The sequence below is a fragment of the Octopus bimaculoides genome, chromosome 1, assembly GCF_046866305.1.
Source record: "Octopus bimaculoides isolate indiv1 chromosome 1, ASM4686630v1, whole genome shotgun sequence".
NCBI classification, from domain to species: domain Eukaryota; kingdom Metazoa; phylum Mollusca; class Cephalopoda; order Octopoda; family Octopodidae; genus Octopus; species Octopus bimaculoides.
In genome coordinates this window covers 55,781,657-55,803,784 of record NC_142928.1, presented here as the reverse complement: position 1 = coordinate 55,803,784, position 22,128 = coordinate 55,781,657, and the positions used below count along the sequence as shown (strand labels likewise).

At 36.2% G+C, this 22,128-nt stretch overlaps 1 protein-coding gene across 1 annotated transcript in view; it reads right to left on the bottom strand.

Annotated features, from left to right (window-relative positions):
- Positions 1–21,926, bottom strand: part of LOC106883875 (A disintegrin and metalloproteinase with thrombospondin motifs 9) — a 143,376-nt gene extending 121,450 nt beyond the window's left edge. Inside the window, exons 1-2 of the mRNA XM_089351131.1 lie at positions 21,701–21,926; positions 20,874–21,226 (exon numbers count right to left, since the gene is read on the bottom strand). Coding sequence (XP_089207257.1) covers positions 20,874–21,226; positions 21,701–21,800 — 453 coding nt within the window. The 5' untranslated portion in view covers positions 21,801–21,926. The remainder of the gene's footprint in view (positions 1–20,873; positions 21,227–21,700) is intronic.
- Positions 21,927–22,128: the final 202 nt, after the last annotated feature.

The following is a 22,128-nucleotide window of genomic DNA, read 5'->3' as shown; positions in this document are numbered from 1 at the left end:
TGAAGATTCCAAAAAAGAGTCCAAATGTACATACAGCTGTTCTCCCTTTTTATATCTATACATATATTGTACAGATGAATTTCGTACAATCGTTGTAACATACAGTGTTGGCTAGAAAACCTATAAATATATTCTATAGCACATTTAGGCCATGAAATGAAACACTGTTAATGTACTAGAAATTTAACCCTTAAGCATTTAAATCAGCCAAATCCAGCCCAAATATTCTGTCTGTTTTATGTTCAAATCAGCCAGATCTGGCTTCTCACACCTACCTACAGTGTCATATGAAATATAAACAATCACACTATTAAAATCTTGAAGCTACGAGATAATGCATGGTTGATTCAAAAAAACAATGTGAATAAATAGGTATTACATTTGACAGGGCAATCTAAATGCTAAAGGGTTAATGTTCAATCCCTGTCACAGAAGAGTTAACTATGCAAATTAACCTATCCAGTTTACTTTAGCCTCTAATATTAGAGGATTTAGAAGCTATGTATTTGTGGATATTTAAAGGTGATACAAGACTGTAGATGAAAACTCTGAAAAGAGTTGAATTGTACTTAAAGTTGTTCTTTCTTATGTCCACATACATAATGTACAAATTTTTTACGATCATTGTAATACAGCTTTGGCTAAAAAAAAACCTATAGGTATATTCTAGATATTCCTTATATATAAGCATTATGCACACACACACACACATGAGCACGCGTGCACACATACAAGTGAATGAACAAAAGAAAGAAAGTAACACCCAACACATTTGGTTGTTCTTACATGTATTCAATAACAGTTTGACTAGATTAAAACTCCATATGGCTAAAAGTTCCATGGGTGCATAGGACACATCAGAGGCAGAGTGGAGGGTTTGAAAAGAATTCAAGCTGGTTTCTGGGTTTTTAGGCTTCTATTGGTTAGTTCAAGTCACATGGTATTAATACTTAGAAAGTGACACTAGTTATTTTTTTTTTTTAGACAAAATGTTGGCAGAATGATGGTCTCAGTTTGATGGTGGGCTACAGCATAGTATATTCAGTGGCATCAGTCTCTTGTAACCTGTACTACACATAGTTGGGTAAGAAGTTGGTGAGAGTCAATAATTCAGTCATCATTCTGTGCAGATTGAACACATTATTGGCAGCAGTCTTTACATAGGAGTAATTGTTTTGATGGTGTTGGGTTACAGTTGAGGTTGCATGACCAACATGCTGCCACTAATATGTTCAAATTCCACTTAATGATGACTAGTCAACTGACTTGTATCAACATTTTACACCAATAAGGTCACTACTCAATAGAAGGAAATAATGTTACTGAATATATTATGTTGCAGCCTGCTGTTAAAGTGGCGTCATCATCCTGTCTGAACATGTGTTGGTGCTGCTTTGAAAACATTAATACTATGTAATATGAGGTGTCTAATAGAGGTCTAAATGCCTACATGCCATCTTGAATGTCTTTCAAACATCTGATGAGATGGCCATGTCCTATCCATTCATGAAACTTTAAGTCATGTGGAACTCAGTCAAGCTATTATGTGTGTGTGTGTGTGTGTGTATGCAAGTATGCATTGTATATATGTATCATTTATCTTTTATCTTTCACTTGTTTCAGTCATTTGACTGTGGCCTTGAAGGGGTTTTAGTCAAACAAATCCACCACAGAACTTACTTTTTAAGCCTAGTACTTATTCTTTTGCTGAACTGCTAATTTAAGGGGTTGTAAACATACCAACACCAGTCGTCAAGCTGTGGTGGAGGACAAACACAGACACAAAACACACACACATATATACATATTCACACACACACACATGCATATATATATATATATATATATATATATATATATGATAGGCTTCATTCAGTTTCAACCTACCAAATCCACTCACAAGGCTTTGGTTGGCCTGGAGCTATAGTAGAAGACACTTGCCTAAGGTACCATGCAGTGGGACTGAACCCAGAACCATGTGGTTTAGAAGCAAACTTCTTACCACACAGCCATGCTTGTGCAATGGAAATAGGATTTATTTAAACTAAAAGATATTAAAAAGTTTGTTTTACTTTGTAAGTAAATTAAATTTTAATTTATGGAGTTGAAAATATTTTCACTGTTCACAAAGCAGATGAAAAGAAAAGGAAGTGTAGGAAGAGATGAAGAAAGAGAAACAAAGTATTAAAGCTATTAGGACTACATCTCACATTTAAAAGCTAAAGGTCATATAAAGTTGAAAGCTAATGGTCAGTAAAGTTGGAAGTGGTTAACTAAGTTGGGAAGTGGGTGGCAAAATGGTATATAGTGATCACTTGAATGAAAGAGTGTGTGCATGTCTGTTTGTTAGTACCATTTTGCTATTCCTCTCCCAAAATAATTCACTTGGAAGAGAGCAGTAGTCCTGGTACAAATCTGAGCTATTTTCATCAAGATAATTTCCTTAAGTAGTTATGCTAAAACTCTGTTACTTCTATGACTCTGTTCATCATCAGTTTGAACTGGCTTAATTCTAGAGTATCTGCTTTTCCTTGTAACATTTGATGATGATACAGCAATATGAGTCACTAGGAATGACCCCTTCCTATACTACCTGATTCAAAATGAGAATGACTAGTGAGTGTCCTACTTCTGTGGGCTATTTTCAGCATAATAGGGCATTATTTCCCTTACTCAGCCACTTCCAATATGTACTATAAGCATCAATTGATATTCATACACACACATTTCTATATGTATGTGTGTGTGTGTATGTGTGTGTGTGTGTATGTGTGGCAAACAGCTTGCTTCCCAACTACATAGTTCCAGGTTCAGTCACACTGCATGGCACCTTGGGCGAGTGTCTTACTATAGCTTCGAGCCAACCAAAGATTGTGAGTGGATATGGTAGATGAAAACTGAAAGAAGTCCATCATATAGGTGTAGGAGTGGCTCTGTGGTAAGTAGCTTGCTTACCAACCACATGGTTCTGGGTTCAGTCCCACTGTGTGGCATCTTGGGCAAGTGTCTTCTACTATAGCCTCAGGCTGACCAAAGCCTTGTGAGTGGATTTGGTAGATGGAAACTGAAAGAAGCCCGTCGTATATATGTATATATGTATGTGTGTGTATATGTTTGTGTGTCTGTGTTTGTCTCCCCCAACATCACTTGACAACCAATGCTGGTATGTTTACGTCCACGTAACTTAGTGGTTCGGCAAAAGTGACCGATAGAATAAGTACTAGGTTTATAAAGAATAAGTCCTGGGGTCAATTTGCTTGACTAAAGGCGGTGCTCCAGCATGGTCACAGTCAAATGACTGAAACAAGTAACAGAATATATTATATATATGTGTGTGTGTGTGTGTTTGCTCCCCACCATCGCTTGACAACTGATGTTGATGTGTTTATATCTGTAACATAGCAGTTCAGCAAAAGAGACAAATAGATTTAGTACTAGGCTTACAAAGAATAAGTCCTGGGGTCGATTTCTTTGACTAAAAACCCTTTAAGATGGTACTCCAGCATGGCCACAGTCAAATGACTGAAACAAGTAAAAGAATAAAAGAATATTTATATTTATATGTACATATAGGTGTGGCTGTGTGGTGAGAAGTGTGCTTCCCAAATATGTTTTTGAGCTCAGTACCACTGTGTGGCATCTTGGGCATATGGACCCCAGTTGATAATCCACTGCCTCAGAGAGAAGCAATTATAGAGGAATCAAACTACTAGATCAGTCATGAAAGTCATAGAAAGAGTCATAATACAATTGATCCATGACAGTAGGCCTTGTTGAGATGCAGTTTGGTTTCATGTCCAAAAGAGATATCACTGATGCAATCTTGCTAGTGAGGTAACTGTAGGATAAATACTTGGCCAGAATATACCACTATTCCTGGCTTTCATTGATTTGGAGAAGGCACTTGACAGTGTACCACATTCAGTAATTTAAGGGTTACTGAGGAAACTTAGAGTGGGTGAATGACTTGTGAGGTCTGTACAAACTATGTATAATGCTGTAGTAAGTAAAGTGAGAATCAACAATGATTTCAGTGGTGAATTTTAGCATGAGGGTAGGTGTCCAACAAGGTACAATTCTCAATTCCTTTCTATTCATCATAGTCCTACAGACCATCACAGAGGTGTTTAAGAGTGGCTGTCCATGGGAACTCCATCTACTGATGATCTAGTTCTCAAAACTGAATCTGTAAAATAATTTGAGAGAAAATTCAAAGTTTGGAAGCTAAACCCAGAATTGGGAGATCTTAACATAAACTTGGCAGAGATGAAAGTTTTAGTAAGTAAGAAAGAAGATAAGATTCTGGTATCTTCATGGAAAAGACCTTGCTTGATATGCAGAGAAGGAGTAGTTATAAACTCCTTAAACTGAAACCAATGTAACCTATAAACACAGAAGAAATGTGTAATCAACACCAAAATAACAGAGTGTAAGCTTTGTATGTGATATTTGCACTGAAGCAGAACATACTATGAGTACACCAGAAATTCCCTTAAATGCCTAGTTGGCTCCCTAAGAACTTACTAATCTTACAAAGGTACAATTCAATCTCACTAAGGTTTGTATCACTCTAACCCCAACCAGCAGATTCTGTACAACGGTCAACAAATGAGCAGAGATATAGAGTCAAGCAGACCCTTTAGTTTTATTAATGATATGGCTACATCTCTAGTGTTGGTGTATTATATGATGTACCCAGTACACTCTGTAAAGTAGTAGGCATTAAGAAAGATCATCCAGCCATAGAAAGTAAGCCAAAATTAGAACATATGAGTGAAATGTGGTCCTCCAACCTAGTAAAGAGTGAAGTAACTCCGAATAAGAACTAAACTCAGACTGTGATGATGCATGAAACCTATGTTATCATGAAAAGCAAACCTGAAACAATGATGATGAAGATCTGTTTGTGTTTCTATGTAGCTAAATGGCTTCTTAGTATTTCCATGAAATTCAAACATAATGGAAGTATGATAGCAGCAAATTGCCTTTGATGTGCTAGCCAGTGGGATGGACAAGTGAGAAGATATTCTTTAAAAAATTTAAAATATGAGGTGGTGTCAAAAAGTTCCCAGACCAGTTCTGTAGAACACCAACAGATGGCAGCACAGTGGTGTGTGCACAGTGAGAGCTAGCAGTGGCCTTCATGAGGCAGTGTGCAGAATGAAATCTCTGTGTTTACTTTTCAAGTTGTAGAATTTGTGTTTTTGTGATCATGTGTATGCTGTAGTCTGCAATTTTTGTCATGGACAAGAACAAAGAGCCAACACGAAATTTTGCATTAAGCTTGGGCAGAGAAACTGAGCTTGCTTTGGTAAGCTTATGGTGATGAGGCAATGGGCTGTGTATACAATGTTTGGAGTGGCACAGGTGCTTGAAAAGCAGAAGAACATCCCTAGAAAACAATGAGTGATTTGAAAGACCTGCCACAAGTGTCACCCCTGGAAATGTGGAGAAAATTCATCAACTTGTGCATGAGAATTGTCAGAGGATGATCAATGACATTGCTGATGTAGCTGGTCTGTCGTATGGGTCCATGCAGGCAATCCTAACATCTGGATTCTTTATGACAACAATGCACCCTGTCACCAAGCTCTTCTCCTTCGTGAGTTTCTTGCCAAAAACAACATGGTGTCACTTCTGCACTCACCCTATTCACCAGATTTAGCACCTGTGAATTTCCATCTCTTCCCCAAGATGAAAATGCAGCTCAAAAGGTCACAGTTGCTGAGATCAAGAGCAAACCAGGAAGGTCCTCAACTCGCTTACAGAAAATGACTTCCAGGCCAGATTCTGAAAGTGGCAGGAATGCTGGGACCAGTGTATTGTTGTGCAAGGTGACTATTTCGAAGAAGATGATTTTAAAACTTAGGTAAATAAGTTATTTTTTATTAGACATAACTAGTCCGGGCACCCTTTGATACTATTTCATATATTCAGAAACAAACAAATCTAACTTTATCTTCATAATTACATGCAGTAGGTTTGTGTTGTAATTTTGTAATGATTTAAATTTCTGTATGTTAATTAATAGCAAAAACACAAAAAATTCTTCAAATTGGTAAAAAAAAGTTTGTAAAAACATTAATGAGAAATATCAAGAACACATATTTATATATTTTCAAAAATAAGCTAGTTTAACCTCACCTTACCTAACCAAACCTAATTTATAATAATGATAAATTAGGTAAAGTTAGATTAGTTTTTTTTTATGAATGCATGTAAAATATTTACTTTATGAATATATTTCTTTATATTAATAGCCATAATGATAACAACCTGTATCTTAATGTATCATCTGCCAAATACACAACTGAGGAAGGTCTAAAAATATTTTAAAAATCCTTTCCTTATATTTGTTTAGTAAATTCTGTACATTAATCAAGTAAAAAAAATTTCTAGCTATAGAAACACCAGCACACAGCATTGTAAATCCAAGGTGTGATAGTTGATTGTTTCATAAACAAAGCATTTGGCTCAAGATTTCCAAGCAGTCTATTGCATTCTTTGGTTACAATTCAAAACATTCATTTAGAAAAACACCCTTTTTTAAAACAAATAGACAAAACATTTGTTTTTAGAAAATGAAAAACTAAAGTAAAAATTAAACTCCTCCTCCTCCTCACTGCTACAGCCGCCACTACCACCACCACCACCACCACCACCACCATCATCATCATCAGGGTTATTAAGGTGATGAGCTGGCAAAATCTTTAACATGGTGGACAAAATATGTAGCAGCATTTCTTCTGGCTCTTAATGTTCTGAGTTCAAATACCACCAAGGTCAACATAGCCTTTAAAATAAAGTTTCGGCCAAGTACTAGGGTTGATGTAATTGACAAACCTCTTCCCACTAAAACTGCTGGCCTTGTGCCAAAATTTAAAACAATTATTATTATTATTTGCAGTTTAAACAATTAAGGTACATTCCAGGAAACTTCTGGCTATTTTAGTCCCATGTTCCTGCAATAAATTATAAATATCTGAAAAATGGTTTTGTTTTCAAAGCTGTTGACTTTTGAATAATGAGCCTAAATTTATGTGGGGTATCCTCCTCTTCTTTTAATGTCCGTTTTCCATGCTGGCATGAGTTGGATGGTTTGACCAAAGCTGGCAGGCAAGAGAGCTGCACCAGGTTCCACTCTGATTTGGTTCAATTTCTACAACTGGATGCCCTTCCTAATGCCAACCACTTTATAATGTGTACTGGATGCTTTTAACATGGTCCAGCACGAGCATTTTAACCTGGTACTGGCACGAGTGCTTTTTATGTGGCACTTGCACAATTCAGGAAAACCTGTTTGGTCAATTTGCCCAAATTTTAACAATAGGATTGTCAGATATAAACATTTAAAACTGATAGGTAGTCATTCATCTCTTCACTGGGTGGGATGACTTATTCATTTAATAAGTAAAATAGACCAGTTCTGTTAAAAAACTAAGAAAATACATGATGAGTTTCACATTTATTCACTCTTGTAAAATAATGCAATAGAAAAGGGCTGTGAAGTTATTATTATTATTATTAACAAGGTGGCGAGCTGGCCTAATCATTAGCACACCGGGTGAAATGCTTAGTGGTATTTCGTCTGTTGCTACATTCTGAGTTCAAATTCCGCCAAGGTCGACTTTGCCTTTCATCTTCTTGGGGTTGATAAAATAAGTACCAGTTGAGCACTGGGATCAATTTAATTGTCTATCACCCCTCCCTCCAAATATCAGGCCTTGTTCCTATAGTAGAAAGGATTATTATTATCATTATTATTATTATTATTATTATTATTTTCTTTTAGGTAGGGGGTCATAAGATATTTAGGTGTCCACAACAACGTACTAGTTGAACTCAACTCTTAAGGCCCTGCTTCCATGTATGTTGCAGTTGTTGTTGTTGTTGGCACTCCGTCGCTTACGACGTCGAGCGTTCCAGTTGATCCGATCTACGGAACAGCCTGCTCGTGAAATTAAGGTGCAAGTGGCTGAGCACTCCACAAACACGTGTACCCTTAACGTAGTTCTCGGGGATATTCAGCGTGACACAGTGTGACAAGGCTAACCCTTTGAATTACAGGCACATCAGAAACAGGAAGAGTGAGAGAAAGTTATGGTGAAAGAGTACAGCAGGGTTCACCACCATCCCCTGCCGGAGCCACGTGGAGCTTTTTAGGTGTTTTCGCTCGATAAACATTCACAACGCCCGGTCTGGGAATCGAAACCGTGATCCTATGACCGCGAGTCCGCTGCCCTAACCACTGGGCCATTGCACCTCCACATGTTGCAGTAGTCATCATAGTATTGCCATTATGTGTTTGTCAAAATCACCAGCCATGATCATGCAGTTGTCATTTGTTATGGAAAAATCTATATGAAAGAGGACTTCATAGGAACGTCTTATGCACCTATTAGTCCTGAATGTGGTACCTATGCAGAAATCACAGTTGCTGTTGTGCTGCCTAAAGCTAATTCAAGCTTAATTATTCTGTCACATATCCTGACTACCTCAGTTGCTTTATCCAGTTTTCTGCTAATAATATGCCTGCTCAACCCACTGTTCCTTGTGTATGAAATATCTGGCTGAAGATTCACTCCATTCCACGTTTTTGATGCCATACATCAACTAGTAGATAGCATACATCTAGGAGTAGGTGCACAACTAGTAGATAGTACACATCTGCTAGATGACATTTATCTACTCACCTCCACTCTAGTAATTTTGTAATCTTTCCCAGACAATTCCAGTACTGATGATGGCAGCCCTAAAGTTTTGCATCCGACAGGAAGAAGATAGTTCCTGGTGATGTGTGACTTGTTTATTTTCTGCATCTGAACAGAAAAGTGTTGGTGCAATTCTTTGGTATGATTGACAGGTGTTCACGCATGGCTAGATTTTCACACCTGGATACCCCTCTACCATACATGTCACTACCATTTTAAGTACTAGATATACAACAATCAGGTATTTCTTTTATTTAATTTGTAACTGTCATGATTTCATATGGTTTGTATTTGGCAAGGCACCCTTTCTATGAATGCCTGCTTTACACCATGGTCAGAGTGCCTTTGCTAATTCCACTGGTATTAGAGAGGTGCTTTTTCAGAAGTAAAGAGTCTCCCCTCCCTCACCTCCACCCTCCTCTCTCTTTCTCAATCAGTTTTTAATTTAGAGTTTCAGCTCACCTAGATTTCACAACAACTTCCGGAGCCCATGTCTACCTGTATGGCTGGCTTTGTCTAAATTCCAAGATGGGTTAACTTCATTATAACTATAAAGGCAACATCCCTCCTTTATGTTGGGTAGAATACATAGTTTATTAGATAGTCTTCACAGGTGGCGGCTTGCAGATGGGCAAAATGTTTTCTCTGACTAGGATAGTGCTGTTTAGTTGGGAACTGAGATGACCTGCATAACACTTTGTAAGGGGGAAAAAGAAGGGCATTTACCTACTAACTATTGTACATGCATGTGCATATGTACAGACTTATGTATTTATATACACTAGTATTAACTGCATATGCATATATATCTAAATATACACACATGCGAATATACATGTAGATAAATAGACAGATATACAGGTATACTTAGGAAGAGGAAGAGTCAAAAGTACAAGCTATGCACATATTTTGTAATGTAATGTAAAATGTTCTGGATTGCAAAGATTTTGTAGCAGAGAGAATTAAGATGCTGTGGGGAAAAAAAGATAGAATAATAGCAGTGCACTTGCCTTAGTTATGCCAAAATGAAAGAATCATGAAAATGCTACCTGAAGAGTTGGTTGAATGAAGAAAATGTATGGGAGAATTGTGATTCTATCCCAACAGATTTAACAGTGACCAGCTACTGAGCTTGAAAAGCTTTGCAGTGAATATGCGATGAGAGAAATGAAGGCTGAAAAAGCAACTGGAGCACCAGGGATAGTTGCTGTGATACTGAGAATGTTTCAAGAAGTAGGTCATGCACTAGTCCAGGAATGGGGAACCTGTTTGTGCATGAAGGCCACCCTACAATTCATCATCCCTCATAGAAGCCGCATTGAACAAATTGTTTTTCCTTTTTTAGTTACTCTATCCCCTAATTAATTTATTAGTAATTTAATAAAAGAAAGACAAGTGTGTAGAAATCGAAAGCATGACTTTTCAAATATTTTATTTAAGCAAGTACTTTTGTACAAATAATAAGTAAATGAATAATATCGAAAGCCAGACATTTTCAAATATTTTATTTAAGTAGGTAGGTACATTATAAACAAGTAATAAGTTAATGAATAATAATCTTATAAAAAAGACAGCTTATGAACATCGAGAATATAACATTTTCAAATATTTAATTTAGGCAAGAAGGTACTTTTTATACAAATGAATAACTTCTTTGAATTTGCCTTTTTTGATATCAGGTTCTAACATAGTGGTTCTTAGTTTCAATTGGTCCTCCAAATACTCATTTGTCAATTGCATTCTCAGCAAATTCTTGATTTGTGTCAAGTACAAGAATGTGGATTCACAACAATATATTGAAGAAAAGCAGGAAATTATTCGGCATGCATGTTAACGAAGATGAGGATATTCTGCCACATTTTTCCAAATTTCAATGGGATTTTCCCACTTGTCAAACAGAGATTTCAGGATATTATCTTTGGATATTTCAATAAACTCCATTTGTAACTCTTCGAAAGCCTCTGATACATCAACTAAGTGAGGCTGAAAAGCAAGTTTCAGAGTGATGTTATGTTTTTCAAAATCATTGAATCTTTTATTATATTCTTCTATTAATGAATCTAAAACGTGACTTGTATTCTTCACAAGATTCAAAAATATCTTCTTCATTTTCACTTATTACCTTTGTAAGCTGAAGAAAGTGTTCTTCTGAAAGTTTTGATTGAGCCAAAAGGAACTTGGAAAACGACAATTTTTTTCTAAATGCCCAAATTTTTTGCCACATATCATAAATACATTTATTTTAATCTTGCAATGAAATGTTTAACTCATTTTGTTTTGACATTGCATCACATAAAAATGCAACATCTCGGCAAAAAATTTGGATCTGATAAATCACAATGTTTTATTGTTTTCTTTGAAAAAGTCAATTGTTTGTCTTCATAAAAGCAAAATTTTGACCAATGCTTTCCCTTGTGACAACCAGCATACTTTTGAGTGATAAAGCAAATCCACATTAATTACTTCGTCATCCATCATCAGCATGTTTTGAAATTCATGATACTTCAGGGCATTTGCTTGAATATAGTTTACAATACTTATAACCTTCTGCAAAGTGTCATTTAAAATGACAGATTTTGCTGATGTAAAATACAATGAAAAGAAAACAGTACATTTGTATCTTTGATCCCTCTTTTAAGATGTGCAATAAATCCTTCATTTTCAGCCGTCATAGCTGGAGCACACACTTACCAAATTAGTAAAATTTAGTCCTACTTTATGATATTGCTCTTTGAAGTTGTTAAAAATATCTATCTCTCATGTCCTTCCTTTAAGGGTGCCTAAAGCAAATAATTCTTCATATAATTGAAAATCATCAGTTATAGTATGAATAAACTGCAATACTTGTGCTGAATCTGTGGAATCTGCCAATTCATCCAAAGTCACTGAGCAATATACATTTTCTTTTTGGATTATATTTTTTAATAGCGCTGTTACATTGCAGGCCAATTCATGCTGTTGATCTGTATTAGTCCTTCTTAAAAGAGGCACCTCTTTATATTTGTTAACTTTATCAGGATTTATACATCCTACCACTTCTAAAATACATTCCTTTATGAGTTCTGCATTGCTGAATGGTTTAACTTTTATTTCCAAGCAAATATGCAACTGGCCTCTGTCGTCGCATTCCCTTGATGCAACACAGATTGGAAAAATTGTCTTTGCTTTTGTTTTCCATCTTTCAATTTCTGCAATGCTATCTTTCGAGACCCACCCTCTAATTTGGCATATTTATTGTGTTTATGAAGAGCATAATGTTGCTGTGCATTGAATTAATTAACTGTTACAATTGTGGTATCACAAAACAAGCAAGACATTTTGCCTCCACTATTTACTAAAAAATATTGCAATTCTCATTCTTCATTGAAGATCCTGTTTTCTTCTTTCAAAGTTCATTTTAATTTTTTTGACATAATTATGGGTTAAAAAGAAATGTATTTATTCTAAGAAACCATAGAAAAATAAAAGTTTAATAATGAATTAGTAAAGCCAGCTGCACACTGACCCAAATAAAACAGTCTTAGACAAGACACGATAAACTTGTATCCAAAACCATGTTTTTGGTTTTGACTTTAGCAACTGTTACTACTCGAGGCTGAACAACATCTAGATTAGCTATAATTTTTTTTCTGTAATTAGTATCATTACCTAATTGTTACAAAAATAATGTCAAATATCGATGGTTTCCAATCTCACAAAATAATGACAATTGTTGAAGTTATGACCAAGATTCCAAGAACATTGTTTCTGAACATGATTGGCTTAACAGAGTAACAATGAATATGATCACTAAATCACTTATCAAGTCTCAATGATAAAAAGCAAGTCTGTAAAATTAACGCATGCACTGATGGATTTACGGTTTCAAATAAGGCTATAACTAACTCAGTCTTACAAAATAAGTCAGTATAAAGTTGGCTACGATGAAGTAAAGTACATAGCACAGATCACAATGAAAAGGTGGATGAGACAGAAACTTTTTGTGTATTATACATGAAGTCACTTACTCTCATTGCGCTGATGAAGCTGACAAGGAAATATTACATTTATATACTTGTTGCTTTGAGTTTAAATTCACTGGGTTTATAGAAAAATTCTTCCAATCTCTGAGAGTGACATCACTAAACATAGGTAATTTTCCTTTTGTCTATGTGTGTTGTAAGTTTAGGGTGTACAATGAGTTTAGACAAAAAATATTTAATGTCAAAATAGGAAAAATTTATATCAATGGCCACAGATGGCTGCACTTGATGGACTGGAAGGTCACATGCAGCCTTAAAGCCGCAGGTTCCACATCTCTGCACTAGTCATACATATGGTCAATGAATTAGTACTGGGAGATGTCATATCCAAAAACTGACAGTGTCTGATTCTGAAGGGCCTGTTAACAAGAGACAGGTGATAGGATTTGAATTCAAAATGCATAGATCTGAAACATATATTGCAAAGCATGTGCAATCCCACAATACTCAATCATTCTGTCAATACCCAGTCCTGGAGAGGTGCTTTATCAACCCCCATAAGAAGAAAGGTAAATTAATTCAAGTGTGATCTGAACTCAAAGGGCATAGCTCAATATATATATATACATATATATATATATATATATATATATATATATATATATATATATATATATATATATATATATGTATGTATATGTGTGTGTGTAGAAATGTATTTTAATATTTTTGCATAGGCATAGCAATACTAATAACTTGGTGTTAGAACATAATATACATGTTTCAATATGTAAGTATAAGTGTATTACATATATCTCTCTCTCCCTGCTACACACACACACACACACATATAGGGTGCGGTGAATAAATTGTTGTCTAAATTACGCAAAAATGAAAATAACACTGACATCTCATTTTAACAGATATATCTACTAAAATTACATAAAAATATCTTGAAATGCTGAAGATTAAATTTATTCAATAAAATCGCCATTGGCTTCAACCATGGCCTCCAGATGACTTCAGAACCTCCTGTAACTCTTCTGGATGGTTTGTTTTCTTGTTTAAGTTGGTGAATGCTGCCAAAATCCTTGCCGTCAGTTCACCTTTGGTGTTACAAGGAATTTTGTTGCTCTCTCGCTCAAATGCATTCCACACAAAATAATCAAGGGGGTTTCAGTCTGGGGAGTTAGGTGGCAAGATGTTAAGGGTGGTGTGGTCGTAAGAATTGTCTGACAGCCATGACTGGGTTCTCCTGCTTGTGTGGCATGGTGCAGATTCCTCTTGCCAGACAGAGGGTCTTTCAGCAGCCACCCTCTTGAGCTGAAGCAGCACTACCTCCTCCAGGAACTTGATGTAGGCCTCCATGTTGAGTCTAAGGCCACGTGGGAAGATGAATGGATGTATAGTGTTGGTGTCATTAGAGATCACTCCAAACACCATAATGTTGAATGGATGTTTGATTTTTATCACTCTTGGTACATGTCCTCAGATTGACACTCAAACATTCTGAAATGTTCGTATTGGAGCTTCTGGCATGAATGCAAAGCAGTACAGCATGTTGTTTCCAAATTTTTGGCAGAGTGAATTGCATCATGGTGCAGTTTTTCGCACAGATGGTGCCCAACTGACCCTACTATACTGCGTAGTTGACAAAATCAAAAACAAACAATGCACATGCGTGAAATAAAAAAAATAAAATAGCGACAATTTACCCATTGCACCCTGTATACATATACCCACCAACACACACAGAATACTGATAAAATTGCATCTAATAATGGAATAGGTATTACAATAAGTGTTCAGGTTGGTTTACAACTAAAACTCTGACTTGAACTGTGACTAAAACAAAAGTGGTGTTGTAGCTGCCAAGCAATGAATAGCTATAAGCAGCTCATCATTGAACATGTAGATATATATTAGAAAGAAAGAATGAACAGAAAGAATGTATGTGTGTGTATGTGCCTATATATTTTAATATTTCCCTTAGGTACAGTAAGTGGAGGCGCATGGCTTAGTGGTTAGGGTGTCAGCATCATGATCGTAAGATTGTGGTTTCGATTCTTTGACCGGGCGACGCGTTGTGTTCTTGAGCAAAACACTTCATTCCACGTTGCTCCAGTCCACTCAGCTGGCAAAAATGAGTAGTGCTGCGATGGACTGGCGTCCCGTCTAGCTGCAGAACACATACGCCATTGAAACTGGGAAACCGGGCCCATGAGCCTGGCTGGGCTTTAAAAGGGAGCATTTATTTTATTTATTAGGTACAATAATACTTAATAACCTAGTATTAGAACTCAATACACATATGCTTTAATATGTATGCATATATGTACATATGTATGTATGCATGTGTGTGCATGTGTGTGTGTGCATGTGCATGTGTGTGTGCATGTGCATGTGTATGTGTGCATGTGCATGTGCACATGTGCATAACAAATGCAGACTTCACACACCAAATGCATTGCTATATTCTAATTATTTCCCTCTATTTTCATGAAGTTCTATTCATTTTTGTTTTTTCAAACTTCAGATATCACATTTGTTGCAATGTTTCCCAATATATAAGTGTGTGTATAGTAGATTTTAAATTTATCTCCCACCATTTCCTGTTTAAGGCTTTATTCAAAATTAACAACAACAACAACAACAAATAAAATAAGTTAAGAGCTCTTAAAATCATTTCCGCATTTTGCCCACTTGTTCATACTTCTTTGAAAATTAAACCATGTCTGCTAAATTTTGTTTCGTGCATTAATCATGATGATATTCTGGTAGCCATGTACACATTATAGTCAATAATGTAATGAAGAATGTTGGCTAATGACACTTCTCAAAATTATAAAATTTTAAATGGTACAAGGAAAGATTGCGGTATAAATGTAAATAGGAAATATGTCAGCATTTACCAATTTATTTCCTGCAGGAAATCTTTTACTTCTCTTCTATCAAATTCAAAAATCTAATCACATTTTATCTTTAGTGTTTAAGTCTTCAATTTGAAGCAAGATATACTTGTATTATTTGTTTTCTTTATTTTAGAACTATATTAGAATTGCTATTTCTGTAACTTTTTGTCAATGTTTGAAAGTCAACATGTCTCAATAAATAAATTGTTATTGGAGCTTTGCTTTGATCTTTGTGACAAAGAAAAAATGTTTTAGGTGATAGGGTATCAAAGATGTTGCTTTGACATGGTTCAGATTTAAAGAGTGAAATTGCAATTAGGACACATAGCTTATGAATCACAAACTCAAATTGAATTAAAAACATTAGGCGCGGGCATGGCTGTGTGGTTAGGAAGCTTGCTTCCCAGCTACATGGTTTCAGGTTCAGTCCGACCGCGTGGCACCTTGGGCAAGTGTCTTCTGCTATAGCCCCCGGCCGACCGAAGCCTTGTGATTGAATTTGGTTGGCGGAAGTTACTGCCATGTGTGTTTATGTCTGTGTATGTGCTTGTGCCTCTCTCCCAGAGAGAGAGAGGGAAAAAAAATTTTCTCTTTGATTAGCCTAATCTTTCTTTATACTGCACCAATTGTTAGACTATTTTAAAACTCATTATATATTCTCTCCATGACATAAAGACAATTCTGTTATGTTACTACTATTTAGTTACTGAATTTAGAGAAGATGAAAGGTTAAAAAAAAAATTTTTTAAAAAAACCACAGGCATGGCCATAATGTAAGAAGTTTGCTTCCAAACCACATATTTTCAGGTTTAGTCTCACTGTGTGAGACCTTGAGCAAGTGTCTTGCACTATAACCTTGGAACAAACAAAACCTTGTAGTGGATTTTGGTAGATGGAAACCAAATAGAAGTCGTTGCATAAGTGGGTATGTGTGTGTGGGTGTGTGTGTGTGTGTGTATATGCACATATATATGTGTGTATATATATATATATATATATGTTGTTGTTGGCACTCCGTCGCTTACGACGTCAAAGGTTCCAGTTGATCCGATCAACAGAACAGCCTGCTCGTGAAATTAACATGCAAGAAGCTGAGCACTCCACAGACACGTGTACCCTTAATGTAGTTCTCGGGGATATTCAGTGTGACACAGTGTGACAAGGCTGACCCTTTGAATTACAGGCACAACAGAAACAGGAAGTAAGAGAGAGAAAGTTGTGGTGGAAGTGTACAGCAGGGTTCGCCACCATCCCCTGCCGGAGCCTCGTAGAGCTTTAGGTGTTTTCGTTCAATAAACACTCACAACGCCCGGTCTGGGAATCGAAACCGCGGTCCTATGACCACGAGTCTGCTTCCCTAACCACTGGGCCATTGCGCCTCCACATATATATGTATACAAATAAGTGAAGGCACATGGCTAAGTGGTAGGGGGTGTTGCACTCACAATTGCCAGATCAAGTAGTGCATTGTGTTCTTAAGCAAGACACTTCATTTCACATTGCTCCTGTCCACTCACTTGTAAACGGGTAACCCTGTGATGGAATAGCCTTCTGATCAGTGGGGAAAGTTGGCCTGTGCTGTGCTTTATTATTCTTGACACAACAGTAATAGGTAGTAGAATCAAAGGTCACCAAACGGTTTTGTATTTAGTTATGCTCTGAGTTCTAATCTTATCAAGAACAAACTTGGCTTCCATCCTCCAAAGGTAAATAAATAAGTATCTGTTGAGTATTAAGGTTAGTATAATTTACTAGGTAGATTTCTTGAGTAACATCTGCACAATTTTCACTAAGAAAAAAAAAATCGAATTTTTTGTGTGGAATCAAGTACCCCGACCTCCTAATATGCTGCAAATCCCTTATTTTGGTTTGGAAAAAAGGGGGCGAGGAGTCCCCCCCCCCACACTTTCGAACCAAAATAAGGGATATGCAGCATATTAGGAGGTCAGGGTTGGTGACTGGAAGGGCATCCAACCATAGAAAATCTGCCAAAACAAATTCCCTCTAATCCGTGTAAGCTCGGAAAAATGAGTCCCCCCCCCACACACTTTCCGAACCAAAATAAGAGATTTGCAGCATATTAGGAGGTCAGAGTACTTGATTCCATGCAAAAAAATGCAAGTTTTTTTGTCTTAGTGCGGTATCTTTCCTTAATCATGTAAGAAGCTATCATTATTGTCATAGTTCGTTTTCCTTTAAGTTACTTACTCTTTACTCTTTTATTTGTTTCAGTCATTTGACTGTGGCCATGCTGGAGCAACGCTTTTAGTCGAGCAAATCGACCCCAGGACTTATTTTTTGGAAGCCTAGTACTTATTCTATCGATCTCTTTTGCCGAACGGCTAAGTTACAGGGACGTAAACACACCAGCATCGGTTGTCAAGCGATGTTGGGGGACGAACACAGACACACAAACATATATATACACATACATATATGCATATACATATATACGACAGGCTTCTAATCAATACAAAAATTGAAAATTCTTATCAACTAACCTTAATCTACTTTTCCGTATTCATGCCGGTAAGAAGGGGTACTAGCATGTGTGTGTGTACGTGTGGATTTTAATTGTTATTAGCTCTTAGTTGGTGTAGTTAAGGCATTAGAAAACATTTTCACTGAGAAATAGTTTCTTAGCTGAAGCCCTCATTCACTCAAATAACTGGGCAAAATTTCATCTGAAAGTAAATACATATTAATTGTCATATAGTTTTTTGTTTCTTTTTTTTTTTTCCGGATTAGAGGGAATTTGTTTGGATTATTTCCTTTTGAATATATATGCATTCTAAAAAATAAAGATTATTATTATGCATTTCTTATAGATGTAATTTAACATTTAGAAGTTATTTTCAGGAAGACCCTCACAGTAACTAAGAATGTTGTGGTTAACTTTACCCTGATGTACACACACTTCTTGAAAAGCTGACGAATGCATTTTTAGGTGAACGTATTATATTTGCCGTGTGTGTCTATCTGGATTCAGTACAGTAGTTGCTTGTTTAGACTTACTAACATAAATATATAGATGTGTATGTTTTATAAAATAAAATTAAAAAAACATATTAGTCAGCTTCTTACATATACACACACACTCAGGATGTTAGTTGACTAAGTACGGGCAGTAAACTTTCTTTACTTTGAAGAATTCACATTGTCAGATGCGCTAAGTGTCCGATTAAGTGGTGGTGGTATATTTATATTTTATATATTTTTAGAATTGAAGAGTTGAAGTAAAACGCTGAGTAAGAAGAAGAACTGAAATATGCTAATAGGATAATAAGAAAAACTTAGAGTATCGAAATTAGATGGCATTGATGGTATCTATCTTCACTTCTACTATATGTGCCGGAACTAACTCCCTTTCTCTCTCTCTCTCCCAACCACTCTTTTACTAGTCTCTTGCAAGAGGAATAAATAAAACACTTATTCAGCAAAGGTTTTCAGTAAAAAGAAAGGAAGAAAAAAAGACAACGATAGAAAAAGGAACTTGACTGATTGCTTTGTTAAACAGTTGAATGCGTAGACAGCAGAAATTCTGAAGAAAATGGAGCAGTCACGCCGAGTACAATATTACTTTGTTCTTGGCAAATACATCTACAGATAACTAGATAAATAAATAAATGAATAAAATTAGGGGTAAAAATTTCAACATAAGTATATAGACGTAGCAGAGTTTTTCTGAAGCAGAGGAACCTGTTGCATGCCAACATATTACGTTAATTAGATAGGTTTTAACAGGGTCAGACGTCTATAATTGACACCAAGGTTTTCAACTAGACCGAGTGCAAGCCACAGAATAACCGAGTTTCTTTTATTTTTTTATTTAAAACCCAGTTCCATTCAGGTGGTAAATATTATTGATATCAGAAAAAATTAAACTGGTGACTTCTGTTGATTATTCGTTTCTATAGAACACGGCCGTTAATAAACTTTATTCGGAGCATAAGAACACTCGAAAAATTATCATTTTACTGCAGAACGGAGTTGATATTTGCAAAAATTGATAAATGGTTCTGAAAGTAAAAGTTCTTATCTCACACATGCAATTTTTTTCTATATAGCATCCTTTTAATGTATTGAAATATATTGGTATGTTTAAAATATATGGAATGTGATCGGTGAAAAGGTATCTTTTAACTTTTCCGTGTTTCCTTTTCATAGGAAAGCGTACATTATTCACACAAACTCTGTGTGTGTGTGTGTGTGTGTGTGTGTGTGTGTGTACGTGTACGTGCGTGTGTAGGTGCAAATGCCACAGACACCAACAATTGTTGTGCACCTGTGTTCTTTGATAATAAAGCGTTTTCTATTTTAGCTAATAAATATAAATAGAATTTAAGTCTAGAATGATAAAAATTCTTGGATCTCATTCCAATGTGTGTCTGTGATAATCATCAGATAAAGTGGTTGAACAGAGAAAATATAAACACACGTACATTTATGTAAACGAAGTGGAGATTATATAAAATCAGAAATTATGTAAATGACAGAAATCAAGTCAGCACTTCATGGTTTCAGCGAGATATAAAATATCTGACCAAAATAAAATCTAATAAAATTCTACGGTAAATTTTAATTCTACAAAACCCAACAAAACATGCGGTGTTTGTTCAGAGTGCGTCTAAACAGAAAATGTCATTTTGCGATTAAAAAATACAATTAGTTCATTTTAATTGATTCACTAGTACAATTTATTTTATCCACAATGTTCAGACTATTATCGTGAATACCTGACAGAAAGAAAAAAACAATGTTTTTAAATATTCTCACAATTTATCTTCATATACTCTCTCTCTCTCTCTCTCTCTCTTTCTCTCTCGCTCTTCTCTCTCTCTCTCTCACACACACACACACACACTCACTCACACAGAGGCAGACACTCTTCTCTCTCATATCTACAATACATGCGTTCACAATATAGTGCATTATTACACTCACATATGCATGCATAGATGCACTCATAACCAAGCTGGACCAAATACTATTCAAAATTCAGAAAAAAAAAAGGGGAAATGGTGGGTGGCAGGGAAGCCGAATAACAAGGGAAAAAACTTCAAATCGAACGAAACGTCCAGTTCCGAAACACTCTAAATAGTATTCTTATGGATCTCTCTCGCAGAATCGATATCAAAGCAATGAAACTTTTTTAAAATAGAGATTGTTTCCTGACAGATCGCTAGATCCTGTCTAAATACCGTCTGACAACTTATTCATTGAAAGCTTTAATGATGAACAAATAAAAAAGTTTATAAAGGAAAAGAAAGAGAATATCATCAACTTACCATTCCATTGCACAGACTAACGGAGACCGTGTTTTCCAGGACATTATTAATAGTTCCCTGGTAAAAACATTTAAGGCCAGTCGAAGGTGAGCGAAATTTCCTCGTACTAGCGTTCAGATGTTTTACTACTAAAAAGGGTGAAATAAAATCCGAATGTAATTCCAAATTGAAAATTAACGTCCGATTGTGTACTAAAATTTTATAAGCAACACTTGGTCTCCATCGGGAAATCGAATCCCTTTCTTTAAAGTGGTTTTCTGTTTCACCGACGTTTCTTCCCGGTTTGCCTGTATTCACTAGAGCGGGGAAGACAACCGCAAAATCAGGTAATCCATTGACACCACCATCCATATCTGAGAATAAGAGAAAAATATAGATATAAACTGTGTTGATGCATACATATACATATACATATATATACATACATATATATATATATATATATATATATATATATATATATATATGTGTGTGTGTGTGTGTGTGTGTGTGTGTGTGTGTGTGCATGCATGCATGTATACATACATGCATGCATGCATACATACATACACACATATGAATGTATGTATACAAACACATACACATATGCACGCACTCCACACACGTACACACAGTCAGACAAAGCCATGGTCACTATAGATGGAAACTTATCTGAAGTATATGCAAACACATTGTGTGTGTGCGTATGTGTGTGTGTGTAATCTGTATTTGTGCGCGCGATTAAGTATCGAAATCCATGGTGTCGCTCCAACGAATCAAAAAATTGGTCCGATATGTCCGTTATGTAAATCGGTGGTATTTCGGAAAATCAATTTAAATGAACAAACCTTGTGGATAAGTATGGTCAGTGGATTGGCCGAATGCTTCATACGATCGCATCATGCTACTGCAGAAGTGCATTAGAAATGCCACCATCACAGACCGCATGGTCGGTCAACAGCGAGATTGAAACCCCACTGAGAACTCTGGCACACACCGTTCCACGAACAACCACAGTCGGCCTTCCCTGATTAAGTTTCAAGCCAGCTAACAAGGCTAACTTTTATAGAATCGCCCCGCCTCTCCAAGAACGACCAATGGCAACACCTTATCGTTTCGGAGGAGGGAGGTGAGATGTGCGGTGGGGTGGGAACCAGTAAAGTAACCCGTCTTACTCACAAGGGCAATGTGTTCAGCAACATCAACACTTGTTATATTATGGCAAGCGAGCTTAGTGTATTTAGACCTACAATGAAAAGCAAACTCTCTCACCCTA